Raw genomic sequence first — 24,970 nt, forward strand, 5'->3', positions numbered from 1 at the left:
TTAAGTTGCTTAGGTTCCTTTTATACTATTGCCTCTTTTTGGTACCTAGTAACGAATTGCCACACCTATATTGAAGTAAGTCAACGGTTAAGCACTTGCTACTTTCGTACCTAGTAATGAATCTCTCCCCTTTTGCATTGGAGGAGGGGATAGTGAAAAAAAATCAGTTCGTTGAACAATTTTTTAGGTAATTTGAATAATTTGGGAGGATAAAGGGAATTTGACAAAGCGCTATTTAATAATAGTGAAGTGTCGCACAAAGTTTCTTATTATCAAAATTATATTTTCAAAAGAAATCAAAACTTTTGTGTTTCAACGATTTTATTACTTAAAGAACGTTTTTTTTTAGAAATAAATCTGCAAAAAAAGTGTACACAAATGCAAAATTTTTCAGAACCTTGCTCCGCTGTTGAACCAATATTCATACTGTGCCATCAGAACTCTAAATTGACTGACTGGGATTTGGCATTATTTTAACATGGCAATTTTGTTCTTTTTTCTCTTCTCGTACTGAAATTTCTGCAGTTTATTTTAGAGATTTCCGCTTTCTTGCAAATCAGACTCGGCGCGCTTATATTCAAAAGTTCAGCTCCTCTCCTTGATATTTTGTGTAGCAGTTATGCGCCCTATTTTTGCTGCTGCCCTTTTGCTGATTAAAAATCAGACCCTTTACTGCCGTAAAACACAGAGATATAGGCTTGAGGGGGAAAATAGCTCTCCATTTTTGCAGTGCGCGTAACGTGGTGTTTGATATGTTGGTGGTGTTGATTATATTTTGCAGTTTTTTTTACTACCTGCCTTTAACTTTGTTTATAGTCAGTGCAACAAGTTTATTCTGATTGGTTGGATTTCAAATTAAATCTCCCGCTCTCTTCCTCTCTCCTGGGTAAAAGAAAGAGGGGACGAGAAAGATAGGTGTTGGTAATTAGTTATTATTGACCTCTGCTGAATTGACCCGAGCGAGAACCGAAGACAGATAGACTTGAGGGACTTTATTCCATCTCACGCTCCAACATTTTATCAACGCGAAATTTACTTCGAGTCGAAGGTTAACAGAAAAGGAACCATAAAAACTTCAGAGCAGTTACATTTCGTTCAAGTAAGTATAAAATTTCATACAACGGTAGGAAAAAAAAGTAGGGTGCCTGATACTAGCAAGTATCTAAAATGGGTCCCGCACCTTTTGAGAAAAGGTCAAAAGCATAAAAAAAACAAGGATAGCCTGTTACTGTGCGAGAAGCACAGAATGTTCCGACCATAATCTTAAAAAATAAAACAAATAAATTTTTTTCAAGTAAGTGTCGCTTTTTTAGGATCTGGAAAAAAGCAAGTGCTTAGGCATAATCGACAGTCAAGGTAAATTAAGCAAACTGGAAAACCATTTTCGTTAAAATATGACCAGATAAAAAAAAATATTTTGTAGGACGAGGATTTTTTGAAAGTTCGAAGTAAAATTAACTTATCTGGCTTAAATCAGGCTAATGCAAGCTTTTAAGCTATTAAAATAAGAAGCTATTTTAAAACTGCTCGCTCGCTTTGTTCGCTGAAATAGGACGAAAAACCAAAAATTTTAAACCGAAAAATTTTTTCTCGACACTGGGAAATATATAAATGTCGTTCGAATCACGACTGAAGGACTTTAAAATAATATATCACTCAACCCATTCCGATGATTATTTGTGGTACTTGATTTTGGAAAACAGAAAAACAAAAGAAGAGAACTTCGAATATAAAGTTCCTCCCCATTTTTTCAAATGGTCAGAACAATAATAGCTCACTGTTTTGGAATGATTGCTCACTGAGACGGATTCTTCTATTTTTACTGACCCAACTATCATTATTGTGCGAAAGTAGAAAAAAGTTCATGAACGGAAATAGTCATACAGAGCAAGAATGGTCGGTTTCTGTGAAAAAAAAAACACGCAAAAAAGTTTTTTTTGTTTATTTTTCCAACTCGAGATGCTTTTTCGTTTTTTGTTAGTGATTTGAGCAGATAACCTCAAGTTTTAGTAGAACTTTACAAACGGTTCTGTTTTATTACAGTTATTTTACACTTTTTTCCAAAAAAATTCAAAAAAGGTTTCAAAAATTTTACTGGAAAATTTTTCCTGATTCATTTGAGTTTTATGCCATTCTTACTCATGAAAAAAATTCAAAAACTAGTCTTCCACTGCTAAAAAAAAGTTTAGCCTAATTAAGAACTCTCGCGTACGCGCTTTAAATTAGGTAAAAGTACTTTGCAAACAAAAGCAAAATGAGAAAAAATTTTGAAACTTCGATAAAAGACAATAGATTTTTTTTGAAATATTGGTAATTAAAAGTAGTTCTTACTAACGGCTTAAGATTACTACCATTTATTTTGTGAAATATAACAAAATGGAACCTACTTGTTCTCCTAACTTCTTGAAAACTTTTTTCTGGTTCATTAATTAAAATTTTTGCAATTCTTAGTGTTGAAAAAGGCTTGATTGTGCTTCAAAAACTACCTTTTTCTCAGCAAAAAAAAATCATTTCAGCCCAATTGAGAACTTCTCGCGTTACTCGCTCTCAAGTTGACAAAAGTTAGATGCAAGTACAAACCAAAGCAAAAATGGACCACGAATTTTCAATTTTTAAGAAAATCAAATTGAAGTAATTGAAATATGACAATATAATCATGATAATACATAGCAAATCTTGCCTATGGATTCAACCCGACCTTGAGTATGTCACAATTGCGCTGTATCGTCTTACTGTCTTTGAAACACGAGGCACAAAAAAGCGGATAACACAAATCCCCATTCTAATATATCGCCAAATAAAAAGAAGATAGCCGGTTGCTGTGCAACCAGGACATTAAGTTCAGACCACTCTTATCAAAAAATTGAAAAAATTGAAGTTTTTATCCAACGAGGTTGTTATACATAAGTTGTAAATTTAGGCCTATCCGATAGTAAAAGTAAACTGAGCATATTTGACGACAGCTTTTTTCAAAATACGAATGTAAAAAAGAAAACATTAAAAATGAAAAACCAAAAAAATGTAGAAATTTATTTTACATTTTTTATTTCAAAGAAGGTGCTGAAAAAACTTCGAAACCTAACTTAATTGGAGTGAAACTCGCTTTGCTGTCTCAAAATTGAAGTGAGGTTCGTCTCAGCTCTGAGAAGTTTTTTCTATGGAATATTTTAAAGATCATGAAATCGAAACGTCTTTAATCGCTCGGTGCATTCTCGTGACTGCTTGTGGGAACTGATTTGGCCTCAAAAAAGGGGAAAAACTAAATCACCAGAAGTCAAATGTCTCCCAACTTTCGAAACTGGTTACTGCACTCTAAAAAGTACCCTATTCTGGTACAGTGTGGCAAAAGACTTTATCGCACGAAACAATTCCAAGTTTTGGTACTGATTCATTTTGTTAGCGATATTTTAGTTCCAACCACCAATAATGAGTAGGAAATTTGTCTTCGGGTGTGTTTTCGTTTTTCAAACTGTTTTTTTCCTTAAATTTAGATACTTTTAGTCAAATAAGTTGCGTGATATATTATAATGGAGCCCTTTCAGTCGTGATTCAAACAACATCGAAAAACCAAAACAGACTTAAGTGGTGAAAAAATATTGGTTTAATTTTTTTAGTCAAATTTTGGGAAAAAGAAGCGAGCCAGCAAATTTTTTAAATTCTAATAGAAGGATATGCTTTTATCTAAAGCGCAAAATTTATTTTATTCCGGGTAATTTTAGTTTTTGGCGCCTTTTTAGAGATTCATAGCGCCTTTTCGAGACAAAAGTTCGCTGCAAAATATTTGACAATTTTTTAGAAAACTCTCCCGATTTTCTTATTTTTTCCTGTTTTTCTATTCGTTTGTCAAAAAAAGCAGTTGTTCAATATGCCTTATTTACTATAACTGTCAAGTATGCCTAAGCTCTAGGCGATCGTTTAGATCCTTGGATCATACCACCGACAAAAACTGTTTTCCCGCAAAAAAAAAACTTTTTAGTTTGGACTCTAACTTTCTGAGCTCCCAAAAACAGGACGGTTGCGCTTGAAAACCGCACCGCTGGATCCTATAGACTTTAGTCGATATCGTCGCTGAATAGTTTTAACAAAAGATGACTTTTTAAATCATAGTTTGAATTGGACATCTCTGTGGCCGACTACAAAGGTTTGAATCTTCGTCAGGCAGATGATCATGAAGTTGAAATTATATGTTCTGGGTGGTAGATAACAAAAAATTTCAGCCACTTTTTTCTTCACCAAACGAGGTCATCAGAATATTTGAAATTACAGGATTTCCTTCCAAGCTTGTCTGAATAATAATGGCTTTTATGCTTATTTTTGGCTTGTATTGATTTTTAAACGTTATTTTTTTGCCATATGGTCCGTATACTTGGATTTGACAGTTCTCCATGTTTGTTTCAACGAGATAACCAATTATTGTTTCAAATTCCAGCACGACTGACAATTTTGGCCTTTAAAAGGTCAACACATCATTTCTGAATTATAAAGAGAAATGCAGGAGCTGCATTGGCAAACGGCAAATTTTTCTGCTTTTTTGATTTTTTTTGCCCTGCAGCTTAAACTTGTCTCTTATAACTATTACAATATTTCATGCGTTTTTTCATTTCTTCGAACTCAATGGTGTCATCGGTTAGCGAAAGATAAGAAAATTACTCTTCTGCAATACTAGTCAACATATGGAAGGGAATTATGGAAGCTTTTTTCTATCCTTCCTTCATTGATTTCTCTCTAGCTTTCATTATTCATAAATTTCATTTCTTACTTTTCTAAGAGAAGCAGTTTTTGAATTGGTGTAACTCAACATAGCTTCTTCCCAAGCTTTCCATCTTTTGTTGGAACTGTAAAAAGAAATAAAGAAAAGATAGAGGAACCGTGCATTTATCTTTTCTTCGGACCATTTCCGGCTTTTCTTCGGACCATTTTTTTTCGGCAATTGACACCCATATGGCCCCTCATTTCACACTAATACTTCATTTGAACCATTTTCGTCAACCATGCCTAAAATTTTTCAAACAGTGCCAAAACAATTTATTTTTTAACAGTGTAGTACGCGCTGAAGCAATTCATTTTTCAGGCCAAAATTTCTGCATAAAAAATCTGAAAACAGTACATTCGTCCAAAAACTGACCTTGCTGCAAATTGTCATTCTAGTGTTTCCGCTGAGCTCAAAAAAATCCGTATTAGCTGATCCAAAATTTTTTTACAAAAAATACTCCCCCAATTTTGTGCATCCAAACATAAAATTTTTCTTAAGGCGCCAACATAACTTCATTTTGAGGAGGGGGTACCAAAATAACTCAATTTTTTGTTCAAAATCGTCCTAAAACCCAAAAATTGTGTTTTTGGCCAGGCGCGGATCTAGGAATTTCTCGAGGGAGGAGGCGGATTTTTTTGTCGATCTTTTTTTCTAGGTCGACCAAATTGATTTTCTGAGCTCCCCCCAGCCACTGTAAAGACCCTAATTTGATCAATTCTTCTGTGCCGCAGGCGAATTTTTGAAAAAAAGAAAGACGTTTTTAGGCACTTTTTGGAAAACTTCGACCAAAAAATTGCGTTCTTTCGGCGCGCGCTCCCCCGTCAAAATTATTATAGAGTGGCGCCGAAAGCTGTTTAGGAGGAGAATGTTAACTTAGTTCTGATTCAAATATTCAGTCAATTAGAATAGCCCGCAACCATGCTTCTCCGATTATCTATTATCTGGCAGTTGAGCGTTCACGGCGTAATAATATTCGACCATGTTGGTTTTTATTTACTTGTAGCTTTAAAATTCCAAAACAATTGATTATAATCCATTAAAAAATTATAGTCAAAAATTCCATTAAAATCTCATTCATGTTCAAACAATTCAATAAATTTGAATTTTGATCCCTCTGTCTACAGCCTTCAAAAAAGTCTCTGGGGGAATGTTTGACCCCTATTTTGATTTTCTTTGTCGGTTTTTCAAAAACCACCCTCTCAAATCTGAGTTTTTGGTTTCAATGATTAGAACATTTTTGAAAAACTCTCTGCATGAGCATCTACGCCTTTTTTACACATAAAGATATGGGCCTCGGAGTAGTCAATTTTTCTTTTTTGACCTTTTATAAACTTTTTTGAATACTCTCGAAAACTACCCTGTCATATTTGAGATTTTGCGTTCAATTCCAAGAAAAATTTGAGAGAAACTCATTTAATTATGTGACTATCCACAATTTTTTTCTGAAACCAAAAATTATGGCACTCGGAAAAGTCAGAATTTTGATTTTTTGACTTTTTTAAAAGTTATTGACGTTTCTCAAGAACTACCCTCCCAAATCCGAGATTCTGGGTTCAATCGAAAACACAGGCTGAGTGAGTTCTCTCTGCATAAGCGGCTACGCCCATTTTTTCAGACAAAATCTATGATTCTCGTAAGTGTCAAATTTTTGATGAGTTGATTAGTTTTTGGTCTGTTTTCTCCAATTATCCTGCCAATTCTGATATCAACGGGTCAATCAAGACAGCACATTCTTGAAAACCTACCTTTATAAATAACTAAGCCCAGTTTATTTACCAAAAAAGTTATGGCCTTGAAACAAGTCAATGTTTTGAATTTTTGACAATTTTGTGAGAGTTTTTTTGACTTTTCGAAAAACTCGATTTTGGTAATCTTCTCTGCTTGAGCAGCTCTAACCTGCTCTTTGCGGGAAAAAAAACTCAGGTAGTTTAGAATTTTTTTGTCTTTTTTTTAAGATTTTTTGGCTGTTTTTTTGAAAGTTTTTAATTTGTCTTACAATTTACTCAATCTAATCTGAGTTCAACTGAAAAAACGGCTTGCGATAACGGTTACTTAGGAAAAATATTATCGCCTTGGGAAAATTGATAATCTCAAAACTTTTTACTCTTCTGACTTTTTTTAGTGGAGAAATCACTAAAGTTTTGGGCAAAGTCCAATTTTTGAAATAACATTTTTGGCGCCGTATCAGTTTATCAACTTCATTCAAAATCAAATTCTTTCCTTTTTTGTGGTTTTTGTTTTTTAAAGTTACCTGTTTTGTAATATCTCAACTCATCGTATTAATTTCTTTTTGATCTAAAAATTATCACGGTCTTTAAAGAAACCTCTTCCAAATTTGAAGAATTTTTCTGATGACTTTTTAGTTAACTTATGTTCGTTATCGAAAACAACTACAAACTTTTAATGGGGCAATAAAAATAAGCAGGGTTCCTCCGCGTCTTACACGTCATGTTCGATTTTAGACGAACGCTTATAATTAAAAACTTCTAAATATTTTGGTTATATACTTAGATTACGGCAAAATGGGCAAAATTTAATAAGTTCTCAAATGGCATAAAGTTATAAACTTTTCCAAAAGGCATAGAAATTGAAAAATTTCCAAAGAGCTTTTACACTCTAACTTTTGAAAAGTGGCAAAAAGTATTAAGTAAGACGGCTCAAATCAGAGCAAAATCCTGAGTGTTCCAACTGCCATTCAACTCGAAAAGTTTTTGGTATTAAGTATTGGCAAAATTATGAATTTAAGGCTGATCATATTAAAAATTAAGTGTTAAAATTTAAGTCGTGTATGGAATTAATAAAACTATTCAACTGCTTCAATTCATTTCAAAACGAATTTGTAGAGCGGGATATTTCGTGAATTAAAAAAACGAGCAGTTAAGACAGAATCCTTGCAGGTTACTATAGTGGTGTGCACATCCGGCTGGGCCCATGCAGATCAAGAGATTGACACTCGGAGGGACCACAATTTTGACACTCGGAGGGACCACAGAATAAAAAACACCACCTTGAGCATATATATTCCTTGCTTTCTTCAAAAATTGGAACAACTAGCTTAAAAATTATATTACCGGAAAATTCAACAGAAAGAAAAACAAAAAAAATTGCCTGAAAATTTTACAAGTTTTGGCAGATTTTTGAAATCTTATCCCAATATTCGTCAATATCAAGCAATAGGGCTTCGAATATATCTGTTTCACGTTTGAAATTATTGCGCTTTTGCTTATCATTTTCTTGTAATTTGTTGGCAAGTGAACAAACTAAGGCGTAAAAATTGTTTATGCACTTTGGGAAATAAGTTTTTTAATGTAATTTGGGAGTTATGCCATTTGGAAGTTAGCATAAATCTATAGTTTTTATTGATGTTATGCGATCGAAAAGCTTGACGCTGATAATTGTGAAAACATTCAAATAGTTTAAAAAAAGCTTACTCGTTTTGTGACTGCGTTCAATTAAAGAACAATTACTGGCTCATGCCATAAACAATCGATCATCAAAGTTGGCACCGCCTATTTATTAACTTCTTAAATGACACTCAGTCACGGTGCTTCAACTTACATTACTAATGTTTTGTCACAAAAAAAAAACAATTGTGCATCGGTCTGAAATGTTTAAAAACAAATAACTTTTTTTTCGAAAAAGAAAGGTCTAGACTCTGAAAAGCAAGTTAAGTTTCAGATTACGGCAACCATTTTCTCAGTTGATTCTGTTAAGTAGCGAGAAATCAAAACCTGCGACCTGCAAAACCTGATTAGTTGATCTGTATGACTTCGTCTGAGACGATTGATCGTGAGGGCCGCAAAACATGGTCTGGACGATTCGACTTCCTGATGACGCTGGTAGGGTCCAGTGTTGGAACGGCCAATTTGTGGAGATTTCCTTACCTGTGTTACAAGAACGGGGGCGGCGTTTTCCTCATTCCATACTTTATTGCTCTCCTCGGAATCGGAATTCCGATATTTTTGCTTCAAGTAGCGCTCGGTCAGTTTATGTCACTTACTGGACCTAACGCATGGAATATTTACCCTTTGGCCAAAGGGCTGGGGTTCATTACTATGGTCATGACAGCTTACCTTGCATTGTACTACGTTGTGGTAATTGCATGGGCTATTTACTACATCTACGCAGCTGTTGCGAATTCTCCAATGCCATGGACTGTTTGCGATGAGAGTTACGGTTCGAAATGTTACGATAGATCGTTGATTGCTAAGAATGTGAGCTCCTTAGATTCTTCGATGAAAGAGCCAGCCGAACTGTTCTGGACAAAGGGGGCGTTGAACTTGTCTGAGAGTATGGAGTCTATTGGGACCATACAACCTCACATGGCTCTCAGTTTGCTTGTCGCCTGGATTATAGTCTACCTCTGCATCATCCGGGGCATCAGATGGACTGGAAAGATAGTCTGGTTCACTGGTCTATTCCCTTACGTCATGTTACTTGTTTTATTTATTCGTGGAGTCACGTTACCGGGCGCGAGCAAGGGAATCATGTACTACTTGCAGCCCGACTTCTCGAAGCTGTTGGAGGGTCAAGTTTGGCTGGATGCTGGAACCCAAATTATGTACTCCATGTCCTTGGGCGAGGGAAACATCATAACTTTGGCCAGCTATAACCACTTCCACGTCAACTCGCTGCGGGACGCCATCATTTTCTCGGCAGTGAATTGTTTAACTAGCTTTTTCGGAGGTTTCTGCATCTTTGCGACATTGGGCTACATGGCACATGAGCGAGACATTCCAATTTCGGAGGTTTCGGACGGGGGTCCCGGTCTGACGTTTATCGCTTACCCTACTGCTTTATCTCTTATTCCATACGGAGCCAAAGTGTTTACAGTTTGCTTCTTCCTCATGATTCTAATCCTCGGCATGGACAGTCAATTTGTGTTTCTCGAGGGACTTAGTTGCCAAATTCTGGACACTTTTCCCCGACATTTTAATTTCCGCTTCGCGCGTGCAATTTTGATCTCTTGCCTGTGTACACTTTTCTATTGCATCGGTCTTATTTTCACTACTAATGCCGGCATGTATTACTTCCAAATTTTCGATTTTTACTCTGTCAGCGGCGCTGCTCTGCTTTTCCTCTGCTTCGGACAATGCTTCACGATTGCTTACCTCTACGGCGGTCGGCGATTCCTCAACGACGTGGAGTCCATGTTTCCATTAGGAATCGTGAGGCCATACCTCATGGTCTCGTGGTACATTGCCACTCCAATACTTTGTGTGGCCATAGCCATTCTCTACTGGGCCACTTACAAGCCCCTAACTTACGGCCAATACACTTACCCTGGATGGAGTGTTGCACTTGGATGTTTACTCGCGGTGCCGACCATCTTCGCAGTTCCACTGGCCGGAATTCTAGAGTTGTTCAAACACCGGAATCAGATAGGCCAAGTCAAGATAGCTGTTCTTAAGAAGCACCAAATTCACCACAAAAGCGAGCAGCCCTACAGTATTGCACAGGCGGAAGTCCACCATAAAGAGAGTTCAAATATGTCGGAAAAAATGCATCAGGACTACATGATGAGTACGGACGAGAATCCAGCGGTAGAAATGGTCTCTAAATGTTGAACGAAAATTACAGAAACTAACCGGTTTATTATTCTGTATCCCGTTTTAATTAAGTCAGTCATTGGAATTTTGCATTCTAAGTTTTTAGATATTTGCAAAAACTAACAATTGATTTTCAGTATTGAATGATAATATTGTCAGCGTGACAGAAAAAATAAAACATTTAAAATGGGGAGAGGAGAAAACATGTTTAAGCAGCGTTTTATACAGGTAACTCTTTGAGTATGTTTTATCATTGTTTTCATTAGAACATTTTAGGGTTGAATTCTAAATCTGAAAATTAATTGACCAATTTAATAAGAAGCGGGGAAACTTCAAACAAATGCAAACTTCAAATGCTGCTTCGAAGAGTTTTTTTGACGCATAGTAACGATACTTTTGGTACAATTTTTTGTGACGTTCAAAACAACTGAGCATTGAAAAATTCGAGAAATGAGCAGATTTGATTAATTGTTTTTTTTAGTATTTTTTTATTCGAACACTTTTTAACTTTTTTGAGGTTTTTTTTTCTAACGAAAACACCAAATTGCCAACCCTGGAAGGTGCTGATGGTCTCATAAAGACAATTTAGAAACGAAGCAGTTTAATTATTTGTTGCAGAATTGAACTATGTCTTTTTGCATCGGCAAAACCAATTTGTATAGCAAGAGTTTTAAAAAATTTTCAGCAGCATTGATGTGTTTTGCAGCTATCAAGAACAACAGATATGAGTTGTAGTTTTGTGGCCAGGTGTTGGGTTTCTGAAGTTGAAAATTTTTCCTATCAGTTTTCGATTTTGAGAGGGTTTTGCATTTTTGCGAACGGGAAAAAGAATGCCAACGTCATTAGTCAGTTTTTAAGGTCTAAAAACAAAGTTGAGGGTTGGCGATTCAGATTTTAGGGTTATTATTTCAGTTTAAACAAAAATTGTAGTTTCTGAGTTAAGAAATTGGGTTTTTCAGTCAAAATTAAAAAAACAGAGGCGACGCAGCTTAAATAAGATAACTTCTAATTTTACAAAGCACGGCGGTTTTTGTTCAAAGGTTTTAGGTTTCAGGGCTATATTTTAGATAACAAAACAAACATAAACAAAAAATTTCCCAATTTTTTTCGTTTCCACAAAATTGATTTAACCTTTTATCAGTTCTTCTTTAAAATTTCCCGTGATAATCGAAGTGGTTATGTTTAACGTTACAAAAATTTAAATAACATTACAAACATTAGCCTATCAGTGTAAAATACCAAACCAAATCTCTATAACGTCACATAAATTTTAAGTGGAAAACAAACTTACAGATGTTATTTAAATGATCACTAATACCAAGAAGATCATTTTAGCGTTTCATCTCAGTACCCAATTCAAATCAAGCAAGCTTGATTTGAATTTGTTTCATTGTGATATGTTTTGCAATTCATATGTTTAAAAACAATACTTATTCAGTTTTTTTTTGCGAAAAAGATTATTGCTTTCGAATTACATGTGTACCGAAGAACAAGCCAACAAATCCGTCGAATCTAATTTGCAACTCAACTCAGCTCAAAATTATTTAGATTAGTGGTCAATTAAAAACATTAAAACTAACAACCTTAAAATCGAAAAACTTATCTCTGATATAGCTGTGCTATTGTTGAATTCGTCACACAGACCTATGCTCAACTTCCCAACATTTCAACATAGCACAAAGGGCAACAACTCAAGCAAGACAATGGCAAATTCCTACATGCCTAAGTCAGTTTAACGAAAGACATTTATTTAACGAAAGGATACAAAAAGTGAACAACATCGTCGCCTATTTGAAAGAAGCAATCAAAATTTAGAAAAAAAATTCTAAACGGATGAAACTATGGTATTGCTTTGACCTCTATGTTTTGTGATAAAAAAATTCCAGCTTTTCAACTCAATTTCTGATTGCTCGAACTGTGAGCCAACAATTTTTAAATTTAATTTTCTATTGTTCAAACAGCATAAAACTAACTAGCAGAATCGTGATTTTTCCCGTCGCGCCAGCGTGCTATGAGCTTGTCAACAGAGAGTAGGACTCCACGGCAAAAAACAGCTCTAATTTTCGTAAAGCGGCGTAGAGAGCCCATCGGCAACCTCAAACCAAGAGCTTAAAATAGTCAGCTTAAGAGTTGTTGACCAATTGAATAAATTTAGAACTAACCCGATTAGTTTTCTTTTTTTTACAATTTTTTTTTCGTTTTCATTGAAGCCAACAGCTAAGTTTTCAAGTCAAACTGAAAAAAGGATCTCGAATAGCGCTTAATAAGAATCAAAACCTTTTGATAAGTATTCCCTTCGAATCTGATGAGTGTTTGGAATCACCATCTCAAAAAGTGTTTCAGAATTGTTTTAATTTTTGCTTGGCGTATTTGATCTCATAATTTCTTTTAAAAAAATTGAAGGAAAATTATGTTCAACTTTTCATTACTTCTCTTGCATTTTTAAGTAGGGTTTCATAATTTTGCTGCTGCCTGTTTGTTGACAGAGAGGCGAAGCCGAGCTTCGCAACACTAGCAATACAACGCAAGCTTAGACTTGCATCAAAATTTCGACGGATTCCAGTAAATGTGATGAAAACCACAAATTATATAGAGGCAAAGCTGAGCGTAGCATTACTTGCAAAAATACAACAAGGAATGACTGTGATTAAGATCAAATAAAAAGAAAAATCAGAAATTGAAAAAACCTGATATAGCTGTGCTATTGTTGAATTCGTCACACAGACCTATGCTCAACTTCCCAACATTTCAACATAGCACAAAGGGCAACAACTCAAGCAAGACAATGGCAAATTCCTACATGCCTAAGTCAGTTTAACGAAAGACATTTATTTAACGAAAGGATACAAAAAGTGAACAACATCGTCGCCTATTTGAAAGAAGCAATCAAAATTTAGAAAAAAAATTCTAAACGGATGAAACTATGGTATTGCTTTGACCTCTATGTTTTGTGATAAAAAATTCCAGCTTTTCAACTCAATTTCTGATTGCTCGAACTGTGAGCCAACAATTTTTAAATTTAATTTTCTATTGTTCAAACAGCATAAAACTAACTAGCAGAATCGTGATTTTTCCCGTCGCGCCAGCGTGCTATGAGCTTGTCAACAGAGAGTAGGACTCCACGGCAAAAAACAGCTCTAATTTTCGTAAAGCGGCGTAGAGAACCCATCGGCAACCTCAAACCAAGAGCTTAAAATAGTCAGCTTAAGAGTTGTTGACCAATTGAATAAATTTAGAACTAACCCGATTAGTTTTCTTTTTTTTTACAATTTTTTTTTCGTTTTCATTGAAGCCAACAGCTAATTTTTCAAGTCAAACTCGAATAGCGCTTAATAAGAAACAAAACCTTTTGGTAAGTATTCCCTTCGAATCTGATGAGTGTTTGGAATCACCATCTCAAAAAGTGTTTCAGAATTGTTTTAATTTTTGCTTGGCGTATTTGATCTCATAATTTCTTTTTAAAAAATTGAAGGAAAATTATGTTCAACTTTTCATTACTTCTCTTGCATTTTTAAGTAGGGTTTCATAATTTTGCTGCTGCCTGTTTGTTGACAGAGAGGCGAAGCCGAGCTTCGCAACACTAGCAATACAACGCAAGCTTAGACTTGCATCAAAATTTCGACGGATTCCAGTAAATGTGATGAAAACCACAAACTATATAGAGGCAAAGCTGAGCGTAGCATTACTTGCAAAAATACAACAATGAATGACTGTGATTAAGATCAAATAAAAAGAAAAATCAGAAACTGAAAAAACCTTCAAAAGTCATTTTGTCATAAAACATTTCAAAAGTCATTTTGTCATAAAACATAAAAATTGCAAGAAAACCTAAATAGTAGGGAACAAATTTCCTGCACATTAAAAACTTTATAAGGACTTTTCGGAATGCTAGAAAGAAGCAGGATTTTCAATAAATTCCTTCTGAGGGAACGAAAATGGCAAAAGTAAGCAGAGAGGCAAAAACCTGCATTAGCCGAAAATTTTGAGGTAGCAGAAAAAAATTCCTACTAAACTACAACTCCCGGGCTCTTTTAGTAAGCATTGGCTTTTCAGCAACTTAGGAGAAAAGTGATTTTTCAAAAAATCGATGTACGGGAACTAAACCGACAATAATAAACAGACGGAAGATAGTCCAAAAAAGATCATCAGCCGGACTGGAAGCACAAGCTTTTGCCGTTTCAAGCAGATGGTGTTACCTCTCCAAATGCGCCGAGTTATCAACAGAATTTGAATTTATAATAAGGGAAGCATATGAGTGAGCCCAAGTTCCAGGAGTGAGTCCTGTGAACAAAGTTATTTACGGAAAAAAGCCTAGTATCCAATTGCAAAACCATGGCTAACGGCAAGGGTAAAAACATTAAAAATCATGTCTTCAGAAGTTTCATAAATTTGTACAGACTGATGCTCAATTTCAGGAAAAATCAGTCGAAAAAACTCACAGTGATAGTAAAGCATTCATTAGTGTTTACCGGCTGGCCATTCAGCCGACAAAACAGGCATAAAATGTTTGCTTTTGATGCACATATAACCGAAAAGATCGAACTTTTGTGTTTATTCAAAAGAAGACTTACACTAGCAGACGGCTTGGTATAATTTAGATTCGCCAAAAAAACAAGTTATCGATTCTTAATAATATCGACAAGATTTTACATGAAAGATGTAATTATGTTGTCGCCCCTGCTCAAGCAAAATTCATAATTATAAGGAACTGCTCTAGATGAGATCAAAACGCAAACGCAAAAGAATATCCTTTCAGCTTGATGACAATAGCTACCATGTCACTTATGAAGTCTCTTTTTTGAAAGATCCGAGTACAATCTAAACAATTTCTTCTTATGAAATTGTGAACTTGGTTTTCTTCTTCAATGCACATGAGAATTATGGTCAATTTACCACATCAATATACCTTTTAGGAAAATTCAGGAGTGGTTTCGATTGATGATCGTTTTTTGTTGATTTATGACGATCTGTTAACGTCCCTCAACTACTAACTTAGAGCTTTTTTTTTCAGTTTTTGGTACATACCTAAAAAATAAATTAGAAAAGCTTTGAGCTAAATTAGAAAAGCACAAACATCTTTTTATGTGCGAACAAGATACCAATCAATATAGAAAAAAATGATGGTTTCGATATATGAACTTTACTGAAAACTACAAAAACTTATTCTGCGAGCATGCAGGTTTTGGAAAGCATACCCAGAACGTTTTTTTTTAATTTGACAGACAACGCGTTTCAATCTAAAAACTAGTATACGATGACCCTTAATGACATTGGTGAAAGGTAATATATCAATGACGACGAAGATCAATTTCATTTGCAACAAAGAGTTCAATTTTTGGCGAACTATAAATTTTGTGATCTCAAAGATGAACCAAAAGGTTCAAAGATGTCAAAAATAGAATTGTGGCATATACTTTTTTTTCAATATTTCCACTACATAAACCTGAATTAACTAAGAAGGCTCAATTAGACTTAAAAAGATTTCTTTGCCAGATTCTTGGCACCGAGCCGACGCCTTGGAATTTTTTGGTAAAAACTCAGAGCAATTTGGCAGTTTTATTCTTGATTTTACAAAAAAAACTTCCCCAGCTAAAATGTCTGCCTAAATTTGAGCTCAACTTTTCAGAAATTAGAAAAAAAAATTCGCCAAAAGCAATGAAATGTGTACAAGCGATTCTGCAAATGTATTTTTTTTCAATGGCAGAAAACTCCAATTACAGTTATCGCTTCAAAAAACTATTTAACAGAGAAAAACAGTTTTTTTTTAAAAAAATTTAAGCTAACTGCAAAGTAAGTAGTTTGATAAGGGAGAGGTTTTATGAAGTGATCATTAAATCTTCTAAAATTTTTAAATTTAACATTTTTTTCGATTTGGTGGAAGTAATAAAGAGTTGTTGTGAAATGTTGATTAGGCCTCGGAGCGGTTAACCTTTTAATTTATTTTAACCGGTCAATTTTTCATTAACCGGCTAACCGATGGAAATGCACACCAAAGGGGGACCATTTACTAGAATTCCTATCATACTACTAAGTTATATTTTGCCTTTTTCAGATAAAAATGTCGAGTTGGTGTGGAAATATTTCAATGAGGTCAACGACAAATCGGCTGAGTGTCAGAAATGTCGAAGTACTAATCAATTTTACTACTGTTCTGTATAAAACTCAATCTTTTTTGCCAAAAATGTTTTCTTCGGAATTAACCGGTTAATTTGAGATCGGTTAACCGGTTAAGAAAAAATTAACCGCTCCGAGGCCTAATCTTGATTTTAAACTATTAATTAAAAAACCAACGTAGTAAACGTAAAAAAAAAACACTGACTTTGTTGAAAAAATCTCAACTTTCAAATTTCAAAGACAAAAATAGATACCCTTAAGCTCTTAGAACTTCAAGAACGATTTATGATTGGTGCGTTTTTGATAACTTCAATCCAACTTAAGAAAATTGGATCAACAAGTAAAGTTTTTATTCTGCTGGAAATCTAAAAACTAAATTCCACTTTCGAAACCAGAAATCGTTCACGTTTTTTTTTGCGCAATTTCCACGTTCGTATTTGGAGCGTGCTATTTACGCCACTTTCAGCAGATGAATTTCAATTGAAATCAAAAAGTGCTTATATACCTAAGTGCATTCATAATTGTATCATTATGTATGGATGCACATCTAGAAAAAAATAGCAAGACCTATAAGAGTCTTCACTACGTTCATGACTCTTAAAAATTAATTCAGGATACTAGCATTCAGGATAAAAAGCTATACTTGAACCTTTCATTTTAGGTGACTAATAAATAGCAATAAAATGGGATGAAAAAAAATACGAAAATTTTGAACACTTAAATCACCAGGTTCAAAATTGACTTAAAATTTCACGAGCAAAATAACTTTTTGTTTCTGCTAGTATGATATCATCAGAATTTTGTCCGACTCTTTTCTTCAGTGCCTGATTTTGCACTGAAAACACTCGGAACAATAATAAACTACCATAATTTGAAAACAGTTGCTTTGAAAACTTCAAATTGACTATACGTCGATACACGAACCCCGTTGTACCGATCGTGAATTAGTGATTTTATCCACTCACACTCTAACAAAAAAGTAGCCGAGAAAAAACCATTAATCTAGTGATCTTACTTCATTTTAGAGACATCGCTAAAAATGGAACATAAAAAATTAAATTGAAGATCCAAATTTAGTAGCATTCAAAATTCATAACAGTTTGTCACAATTTAAGGTATTTAAATACAGTATATATTATGAATACATCTATATGATATCATTTCAACTGCGGTGCAATTACATTTTTACTCAATTAATTACAGAATGATAAAATTACTACACCCAATCAATAGACCAGAAAAGTTCAATGAAATCTGTAAAATTTTCCACAAAATTTCGCTCAGCAAAAAAATTGGTCAGCTGCAAGGTTTGATTGCATGGTCTACGACAAAGTGAAACAACACAACCGTATAGCATAATGTACAACACTAAACCACTAGTATATGTAAGCATGGCATAAGACATGGTAATATAGACTGCTGTGGAAAAATACAGGCGAGAAGGGAGCTGCAGTGGCTGTTATACGGATACATCTTAAATGCTGTTAAGAACAGGAGGTCTAAATTCTCACTAAATGCGCATTATATATTCCAGGAAAGCTGCCCAGAAAAGCATGAACTTTTAGATTTAACGACCCGGTACCATCTTTAAATGTTTCTTAAAATAAGCGATACTCCATTCTGTAAATAAATATATATTATTCCAAAAGCTAAGCCTGAGAGAAAATTGAGCGTAGCAAAAGATTTCTACCCTTTTGATGGAGGTATGGCTGTAAGAGCTCGACCGTATCTATTTGAACCTTTTTAGAAACAATTTTCCAACTTTCTGGAATATCGCTACGCGCTATCTACAACCACAGGAAATAAAGCAATATAAACATATATAGGATCGAGAAAATAAGAGAAGGATAGCAACAAGATGAAATTGGTATTTTGCAATTGAGAATCTCAAGAACAAGTTTCGGAAGAATGCGTCAAATCAATTCATACGTCGCAAAATCTAGAAGATTCTGGTTGCTTCTCATAAGTGAGTTTTCAAAAACACATTTGCAATGACTACAATTTTTTATGAGCTCATATCATACTTTGCGGTCATTAGCTCTAAACAGTGTTTCAATAACTAATGAGAAGCAAGAAAAAGAAAGCTAGCAGCACATTGGAAACTCATTATTCAGTCCAGTTCTACGAGCCCTCTTCATGATTGAAAAGCGAGTTATCTGAATGGTTAAGTTCACTACTGTTTCCCGAGTTACTTTGACCAACGGTCGTTGCTCCTCCAGCCGGATTGATGTGGCTTATACTAGACGCTGGCAACCTCAGAAACACTTTTCTCAAAATGGCTCTCAGCTCCGGTTTCAGGTCCATTGCAATCATTTCACACAAGTGCTGATAGAAGCGGAAAAAGTGCTGTGCAAACTTCACTTCGTCCATTTGCAGAATTTTAGTCAGTAGCAGAATCAACAGACTCGTCCACGAATCACGATGGCCATTGGACAATGTTATGTAATACTCGAAAGCCTCCTTGCATAACATGTTCAGTCGGTTTTCCAAATCGTTCCACGCTGATTCATGTTTGTCATTATTCAGAATGCTGAATAAAAGTCTAAATGCACAAGCTAAACTAGAAGTTTCTTGCTGTATTAAATTGGGTTTATTTTTGCCCTTGAAGCCCGCTTTCCATAATAATGTCCGTTGCTCATTATCTGAGTTGAAGGTTCTAGCAAACTTATGCGACTCTATCAGACTGTCCAGAAGCGAAATGAGATGTCTGGAGCTCAGTGTATGAATCATTCCGTCCGAATGTTCGTCCACCCGATTTGGAGCCAAAATTTCGACATCCTTGGCAGCCTGTAGGTAGCATTCGTCTTCCCTTCGACTAGTCAAAGGCAAAAACAACACCCCGTCTATTGCATGTATTAGCTCTAGCTGCACAACGCAGCATATTAATGATGACGCAAAGCTCGTTGTACTAGTTCCTGCGTTCGCTCCTCGGCTGGGTGGAACCCATGTAAGCAAATCGTGCGCTAGCGTATCTCTAAACAGTTGTTGGACAGCCACGCAAACAATATCCCATTGCTGTTCCGTCATTTCAATGCCATTTGAGATGAGAAAATTTTCTAAGCAGTTGATTCCAGCGCGCGCCAGCTGCTCATTTTGCTGTTTACAGCACCAGATGATTTGTGAGAGAAGGTCTTCGAAGACTATTTCAGAGAGCACCGACCTGTATTGCGAGTAAATGTCAGTCAAGGAGTAGAGGGCCAAGTTGCATGTGGTTGTTAGCCACTCAATTTTGTCTATTTTCTTTTCCTCCATTTTATTTACATCGAACAGACGGAAAATCACTTGCAATAGATCTTTCCACCAGTTTTGTTTGAAGTTTCCAGCAAACGTCTTAAGCAGCTCGAACATTACGGTCAAGGCTCTGGTTCTGACGTCCAATTTGCACCTGGTTATCACACAGTTAAGTTCAAATAGAATCGGGAACCAGCCGCGAACCCACACGCGGTCAGACTCCGGAACCGTCACAAATTCCTCATTCCAATTCTCCGAGAATCCCTGAGGGTTGGCATTAACAATTTGGGCACATTCTCTAATCAGACGTATCGACTCCATACTGGTGTCGGGAAACGCAGCACTGCACGTGAACTCGGACAGACATTTCACTGCATCTTGGAATGCGTCGATCACAGCTGAGCCGAAACACGTTTGGAACACTGATGTAATGATCTTAGCTGTAGTTTGGAATGCCAGTTCAACTATAGTTTCATCCGGATCAGAAGCTGCCAAGTGGAACACAGCAAAGATGTTTTTCCAACCCGATTTGATGTTAGCAGCCTGGGATTGTACCATTTGAGCAATGCATCTAACAACCATATCTCGGATAGTCGGGGATCTATTTTTCTTCATAATATACTCAAAAGGTCTCAAAAATTCTTTTTGGAATCTGTAACCGGACAGTTCGCCCTTCTCTATGAACTTCATCGAGAGTTGTCTTAGAGAATCGACTGCGAAAAATGCTACATGTTCGTTGGGGAAACAACCGACTCGGTTGAAGTGTTCGCCGAGTACCTGCCATATTCGGGACCACTGCAATCGGATTCTGCCCATGTTATAGTAGGATATTTCCACCAACTTGGTCAGTGCGAACATCCTAGGACTCTTCGGCTGCTGCAATTCCTCCATGGACACGTGACACAACCACGTGACGAAGTCAACTATGGCATCTCCGTCGAGACGAATAGAGCCTAAAAATGGATTGTTTGCATTTACATGCCGAGAGGTTAAATTGTTGAACTTTAGAGGATACAAACAACTGCGCATGAAGTTTTGAAAAATGTCACCTTTCTCCTTAAATTTCCAATGACTCAAATCAAATGATTGAGAACTTTACGGTCTTTCGAATGAAAACAATTTCAATGTGTTACTAACATTTCTCGAACAATTGACCGATGAAAGAGATCATAACGACATTCCGGTCGGTCGGATCAATACAGATTTCAATGCCTTCAAGAATACGAACCTGTGAAAACTCTGTCTACTGCCACTACCACACTCTGTGAACTGGTCTCCTGCACTGACTCTTGTATGTGCATCAGTTTCTTCTGGTCCATGCTGCCCAGAATCTCCAGCGCACCTGGACCCGTGATGCTGTCTGCTCTCGAAGACGGACTCAATCTACTCGAGGGCCTTTTCTCTTGCAAGTAGTGCGGTTTAACTCCAGTTCCAATCATCTGAGCCAGCTCTAGTTGGGAAATACATCTCAACACTTCACCCCACGAGGTGCCAAGGTAGTTTCCATCCGTATGTGCCACGTGTATCAACGTCTTAATTGTCTCGATATTTTTACTCTTCATCTCGTGGAGACCTGAAGTCGCGGTCAGTAAAGTGAATCTACTTAGCGCCTGCACGTATGCGTCTTTCTCAATGTCCATTCTGAAGATACACGAGATCCGAATTGCATGTCGGATTCCTTCCAGACACAGATTTGAAATCTGCACATCGTCGCAGTCTTGCAAGCCGACACTGAAAGCGGCCAAAAGAGGAGTCCATGCTATTTTGAACATTGGCTTCACGTGTTGATAATGAGTGGCACTAGTGTAAGTGGTGTTAACTGTACTTGCTGCTTCCAGAAGAGCCATCGCTGTTCTGGCCATGTATTGGATCTCTTTTTCGTACTCGCTGCGACGCACTTTGTCGTTGCTTACGTCAACTGCTGGCTTCACAGATTTCTGTTCACGCGTGTGTCTCATTTTGATCTTGTTCCTCGCAATCTGATCGTATATCGAGGACAGGTACTCTTCGGGGAGATCTTTGCTGTCATTGATTCCTAAACGCGAATTTTCAATTAAGCCGAAAAATATTGGTTGCAACAACTATAATTCAGGCCAAGTTTGCACTTGCAAACAAACAAAAGGAACTTAAGCAATGCAAAAACTGCAAAATAAATATGGGAAAACAATCTAATGGAAAAATTTTGCTGACTACGGGATTTGACCTCCACAATTTCGGATGGAAACGAAAAAAAAACGAATAGTAGGTGGCTGAACAAAGGAATAACTAATCTAATTTAATTCGAACTAAAAATTTGTATTAAAACCAATAGTGAAAACTGACCTCTGTTCATTTTGATGTAGTCCGCTTTCGTCATGTGCTTTTTAATCTGATCACTGTGAAGATCCGTGGTGAGCATGATAATCGAGAAGGCCAACACATATGCAGTATCCGCAGTAGCAAACACTCCTAGGTTCGTATTAGTCTCACAGTACCTGCTCGCAAATTTTTCCATCAACCTATCAATCTTCTGGGCTTCTCCCGGAAGTCGAAATCCTTCAAGGAACTGTCTCAAAGCAGTCAAGAAATCTGTTTCTTGGAAATCGAACTGGTCAATATATGCGTACATAACTGCCTTATTAAAATCATCACCTTCGCCCATGAAGTCTCCCATCATAGTCGGATCCAGCTTCTCTTCATGAAGATGCAAGAACTCTGCAACCTTTTCTGGACTTAAACTTAAAATTCCCTGATTTTGCAGAAATTGTAAGCCCTTCTTCGGTTTCTTGTTGAAGAGATCCAACCCTTGTTCTAAGACTTCTTTTTGCTGTTTTATGTTCTCGAAAATTGCTGGATTGTCGGCACTGGTGGAGCTTGCTCCGATTGAGTTTAGTGAGTTCATACTTCCGCCGAGTTTCGAAGGACTTTCTGTACCGTCCGTTGCTACAACGACCGAGTTCGAGCCAATTGAGGGAACATCCAAATTGCTTTCTGTATCTCCGATGGATCCCCCTTGGGGTCTGATGCTCAAATTGGTCATACTCGATTTGTGGGACGCTTTGTCTCCTTTACTGCCCATGTTACTTTGATCATTCGGATTGTAGTAGAGATCGTGCGACCACTGCACCATGCAGCGGAGTATATCAACTAGACAGTGTAGTCCCTCGATTCTGATACTCTTAGTCTGGACAGGAGTGGCACCTAGCTGTATGGAATGTAAGCCTTGTGCTATTTTAGACAGATCGTTTACTAGTCGTTCAAACACGTTGGCAGATGAGAGATCACAATCGTAGTTTAAGTAGATGTCTACTACATTTTGTGGCTCAGAGCAGATCACTTTCAGAGCTCGAATTACGAGCCACTTATGGTCAAATGAACTCATTGAGGACTCCAAAATAGTTAGAAAGATCTCCCTGATGAACACTTCAATTTGAACTTTAAGATGCTGTTTAAAATTAGCATAGAGAGCAAGAAAGATGCTCAAGGAGAGCTCAAAGATCTCTGCGACGGGGGAAACTCCGTTTTTGGATAGAGCCACACATAAATACTGCTTTATAACTTCAACAAACAAACGTGCACTTTTGAAAACAGGTCCTGCATTTTGGAGCACTACATGAAGTAGCTTCAACGATTGGACTTTTGACCTGTACTCGTGGGATCTGGGATCCGGAGGACCCTCGGCCAGAGGCTTCATTGACAATTTACATAGCGCTCTGAATACTATCAGAGCGTCTTTTTGTGATATGTGGAGAAAATTGGGAGGCGAAAGGGCACCTGCTGCCACCGATGACTCATCATCTTCGGTGTTGTTTGGCAAGGATCCGCTGCTTCCATTCAGAGGACCATTTTCCACGTTTTCTCTGTCTGCCATTTCTGCTACATTTGTAACTATTTCTTCTAAAATTGACTGAACGGTTTCTTCGTTACTCTTATCTTCTGTTGACTTAGCGTCATGGCCATTCTTCATTTTCTCGTTCGCTCTATAATTATCACTAGCATCCTCAATTTGGCGGCTTCCCGACAGCTGGCGTTCTGATTTTGACTCCCCATGTTCAGTGTCACACTCGGAAACAATGGTTGCATTCGACATCCGGTCATTTGAATTGGGCTCACCGCTTGTATCATTCTCGTCGTTTTGTTGACGCTCAGAATGATGCGAGTCGTATTTCGTATTGGCATGTTGTTCTGAGGTACTCGAGGACAATTCGGATTGCTTGGATGAAATCGATGTTGCGTCATCGTTCGTCTGACCTTTTGGAGACTGGGACTCGTCCTGGTTTTTCAATTGATGTGATTGTGGATTTGGGTTCGACTCGCTCACCGCCACTGCATTTTTCTCTGGAGCACATTCCGATTCCATTTTGGAGAACAACACACTCAACATCTGGGTGAGGGCAGCCTGAGCTGTGCGTTGGTTCACCAGACTCTTACTGGCTAAGTAGATATTGTACACAGTTCGTACTGTCTGCAATAGTGCACCTTCATGCACTTCCAACGCCGGTGACGTCATACATGTTAACAGTGCTTTAATAATCTGCAGCTGAACATTTTCTTCAGTCTGTTGGCCAATAAAACACTCGCATATTGTGTCCACAATAGTGTTTGCTAAGGGCTGTTCCGGATTGTTGGGGTCGGCGATGTCGCCTCTAAGGTGTCCATAGGCAACCAACTTCTGTACGCTATCCAGCGATGTACTAACTATTCGAGTTGATTTGACTTTGCATGCTAGCTTGAACGGTTCGAAATAGTAGTCGGCGTTTACAAACTCCGTTTCGGACCCAGTTCCAGGTAGAGCCGAGGAGACAACTTCGCTTCCAGTTGAGTGATTGGATTTGGGAGAAGCTAGACTGGCGCTGTCTTCATGTTGATTTGCGTTTGTAGATGCTTCCAGGGTCTTGATAGACTGGATCTCGACTTTGAGTTGGTCCAGGTACTGCTCGCAACTCTGGCGCAATTCCGGACACTTTTTGATGTCCTTGTCGGAGAGGATCTTCTGGAACGCTTTCTGCAAAAACATTCTTCCCTCATAGAACTTTTCCATTCACACAGCACAATTGGTCGAAAAGAGGTCAAACTGGGCAACTGGGGGCTTTGGCTTTTTATTCTGGATCATATGCACATCAGATGCCATGAAGTCTGAAAACTTTATTTAAGGTTAACAAAAGTAATTCGATTCCAATTAATTGCACAGATTCACTAGGCATTTAGATTAAGGAAATGAGAGATACTCATATAGTTGATTGAAAAATTGGTCTTTTCATTTCGCAGTACTTTCTTTACAGGTTAATCATTCGTCACTACTTTTGAAAAGTTTATATTATCCATCAGAAATTGACGCCTGAAA

General features: G+C 36.9%; 2 protein-coding genes across 6 annotated transcripts; one reads left to right on the plus strand and one right to left on the minus strand.

Moving 5' to 3' along the window:
• The first annotated feature begins 389 nt into the window (after positions 1–389).
• On the plus strand, positions 390–10,982 carry LOC134846381 (creatine transporter-like). Of its 5 annotated transcripts, XM_063863704.1 has the most exons (3): positions 391–1,099; positions 7,651–7,765; positions 8,432–10,982. In XM_063863704.1, exon 3 carries the CDS (start codon positions 8,518–8,520, stop codon positions 10,318–10,320), a length of 1,803 nt encoding a protein of 600 aa, XP_063719774.1. In that variant the 5' UTR covers positions 391–1,099; positions 7,651–7,765; positions 8,432–8,517; the 3' UTR covers positions 10,321–10,982. The 5 variants fall into 5 exon arrangements, with proteins under 5 accessions (XP_063719777.1, XP_063719774.1, XP_063719775.1 ...); XM_063863707.1 differs by lacking the exon at positions 7,651–7,765 and having other exon boundaries at positions 390–1,099; positions 8,471–10,982; XM_063863705.1 differs by lacking the exon at positions 7,651–7,765.
• Positions 10,983–17,487: 6,505 nt separating this feature from the next.
• On the minus strand, positions 17,488–24,765 carry LOC134846285 (brefeldin A-inhibited guanine nucleotide-exchange protein 2-like). The gene is made up of 3 exons (XM_063863575.1): positions 21,970–24,765; positions 20,876–21,682; positions 17,488–20,600 (listed from the first exon to the last, which is right to left on the minus strand). The coding sequence occupies exons 1-3, from the start codon at positions 24,665–24,667 to the stop codon at positions 18,538–18,540; spliced, it is 5,568 nt and encodes a 1,855-aa protein (XP_063719645.1). The 5' UTR covers positions 24,668–24,765; the 3' UTR covers positions 17,488–18,537.
• Between the last annotated feature and the right edge of the window lie 205 nt (positions 24,766–24,970).

Source organism: Symsagittifera roscoffensis, chromosome 5 (assembly GCF_963678635.1).
Source record: "Symsagittifera roscoffensis chromosome 5, txSymRosc1.1, whole genome shotgun sequence".
In the NCBI taxonomy this organism is placed as follows: Eukaryota; Metazoa; Xenacoelomorpha; order Acoela; family Convolutidae; genus Symsagittifera; species Symsagittifera roscoffensis.

What these genes read in the sequence shown, in the direction of transcription:
- LOC134846381 (XM_063863707.1), top strand. Translation starts at nt 8,518, where the DNA reads ATGACTTCGTCTGAGACGATTGATCGTGAGGGCCGCAAAACATGGTCT.
- LOC134846285 (XM_063863575.1), bottom strand. Translation starts at nt 24,667, where the DNA reads ATGGAAAAGTTCTATGAGGGAAGAATGTTTTTGCAGAAAGCGTTCCAG. An exon ending in CTACATCAAAATGAACAGAG is followed by an intron (nt 21,683 to 21,969) that starts GTCAGTTTTCAC and finishes ATTCGCGTTTAG; the next exon opens with GAATCAATGACAGCAAAGAT. An exon ending in AGTAGACAGAGTTTTCACAG is followed by an intron (nt 20,601 to 20,875) that starts GTTCGTATTCTT and finishes ATCCATTTTTAG; the next exon opens with GCTCTATTCGTCTCGACGGA.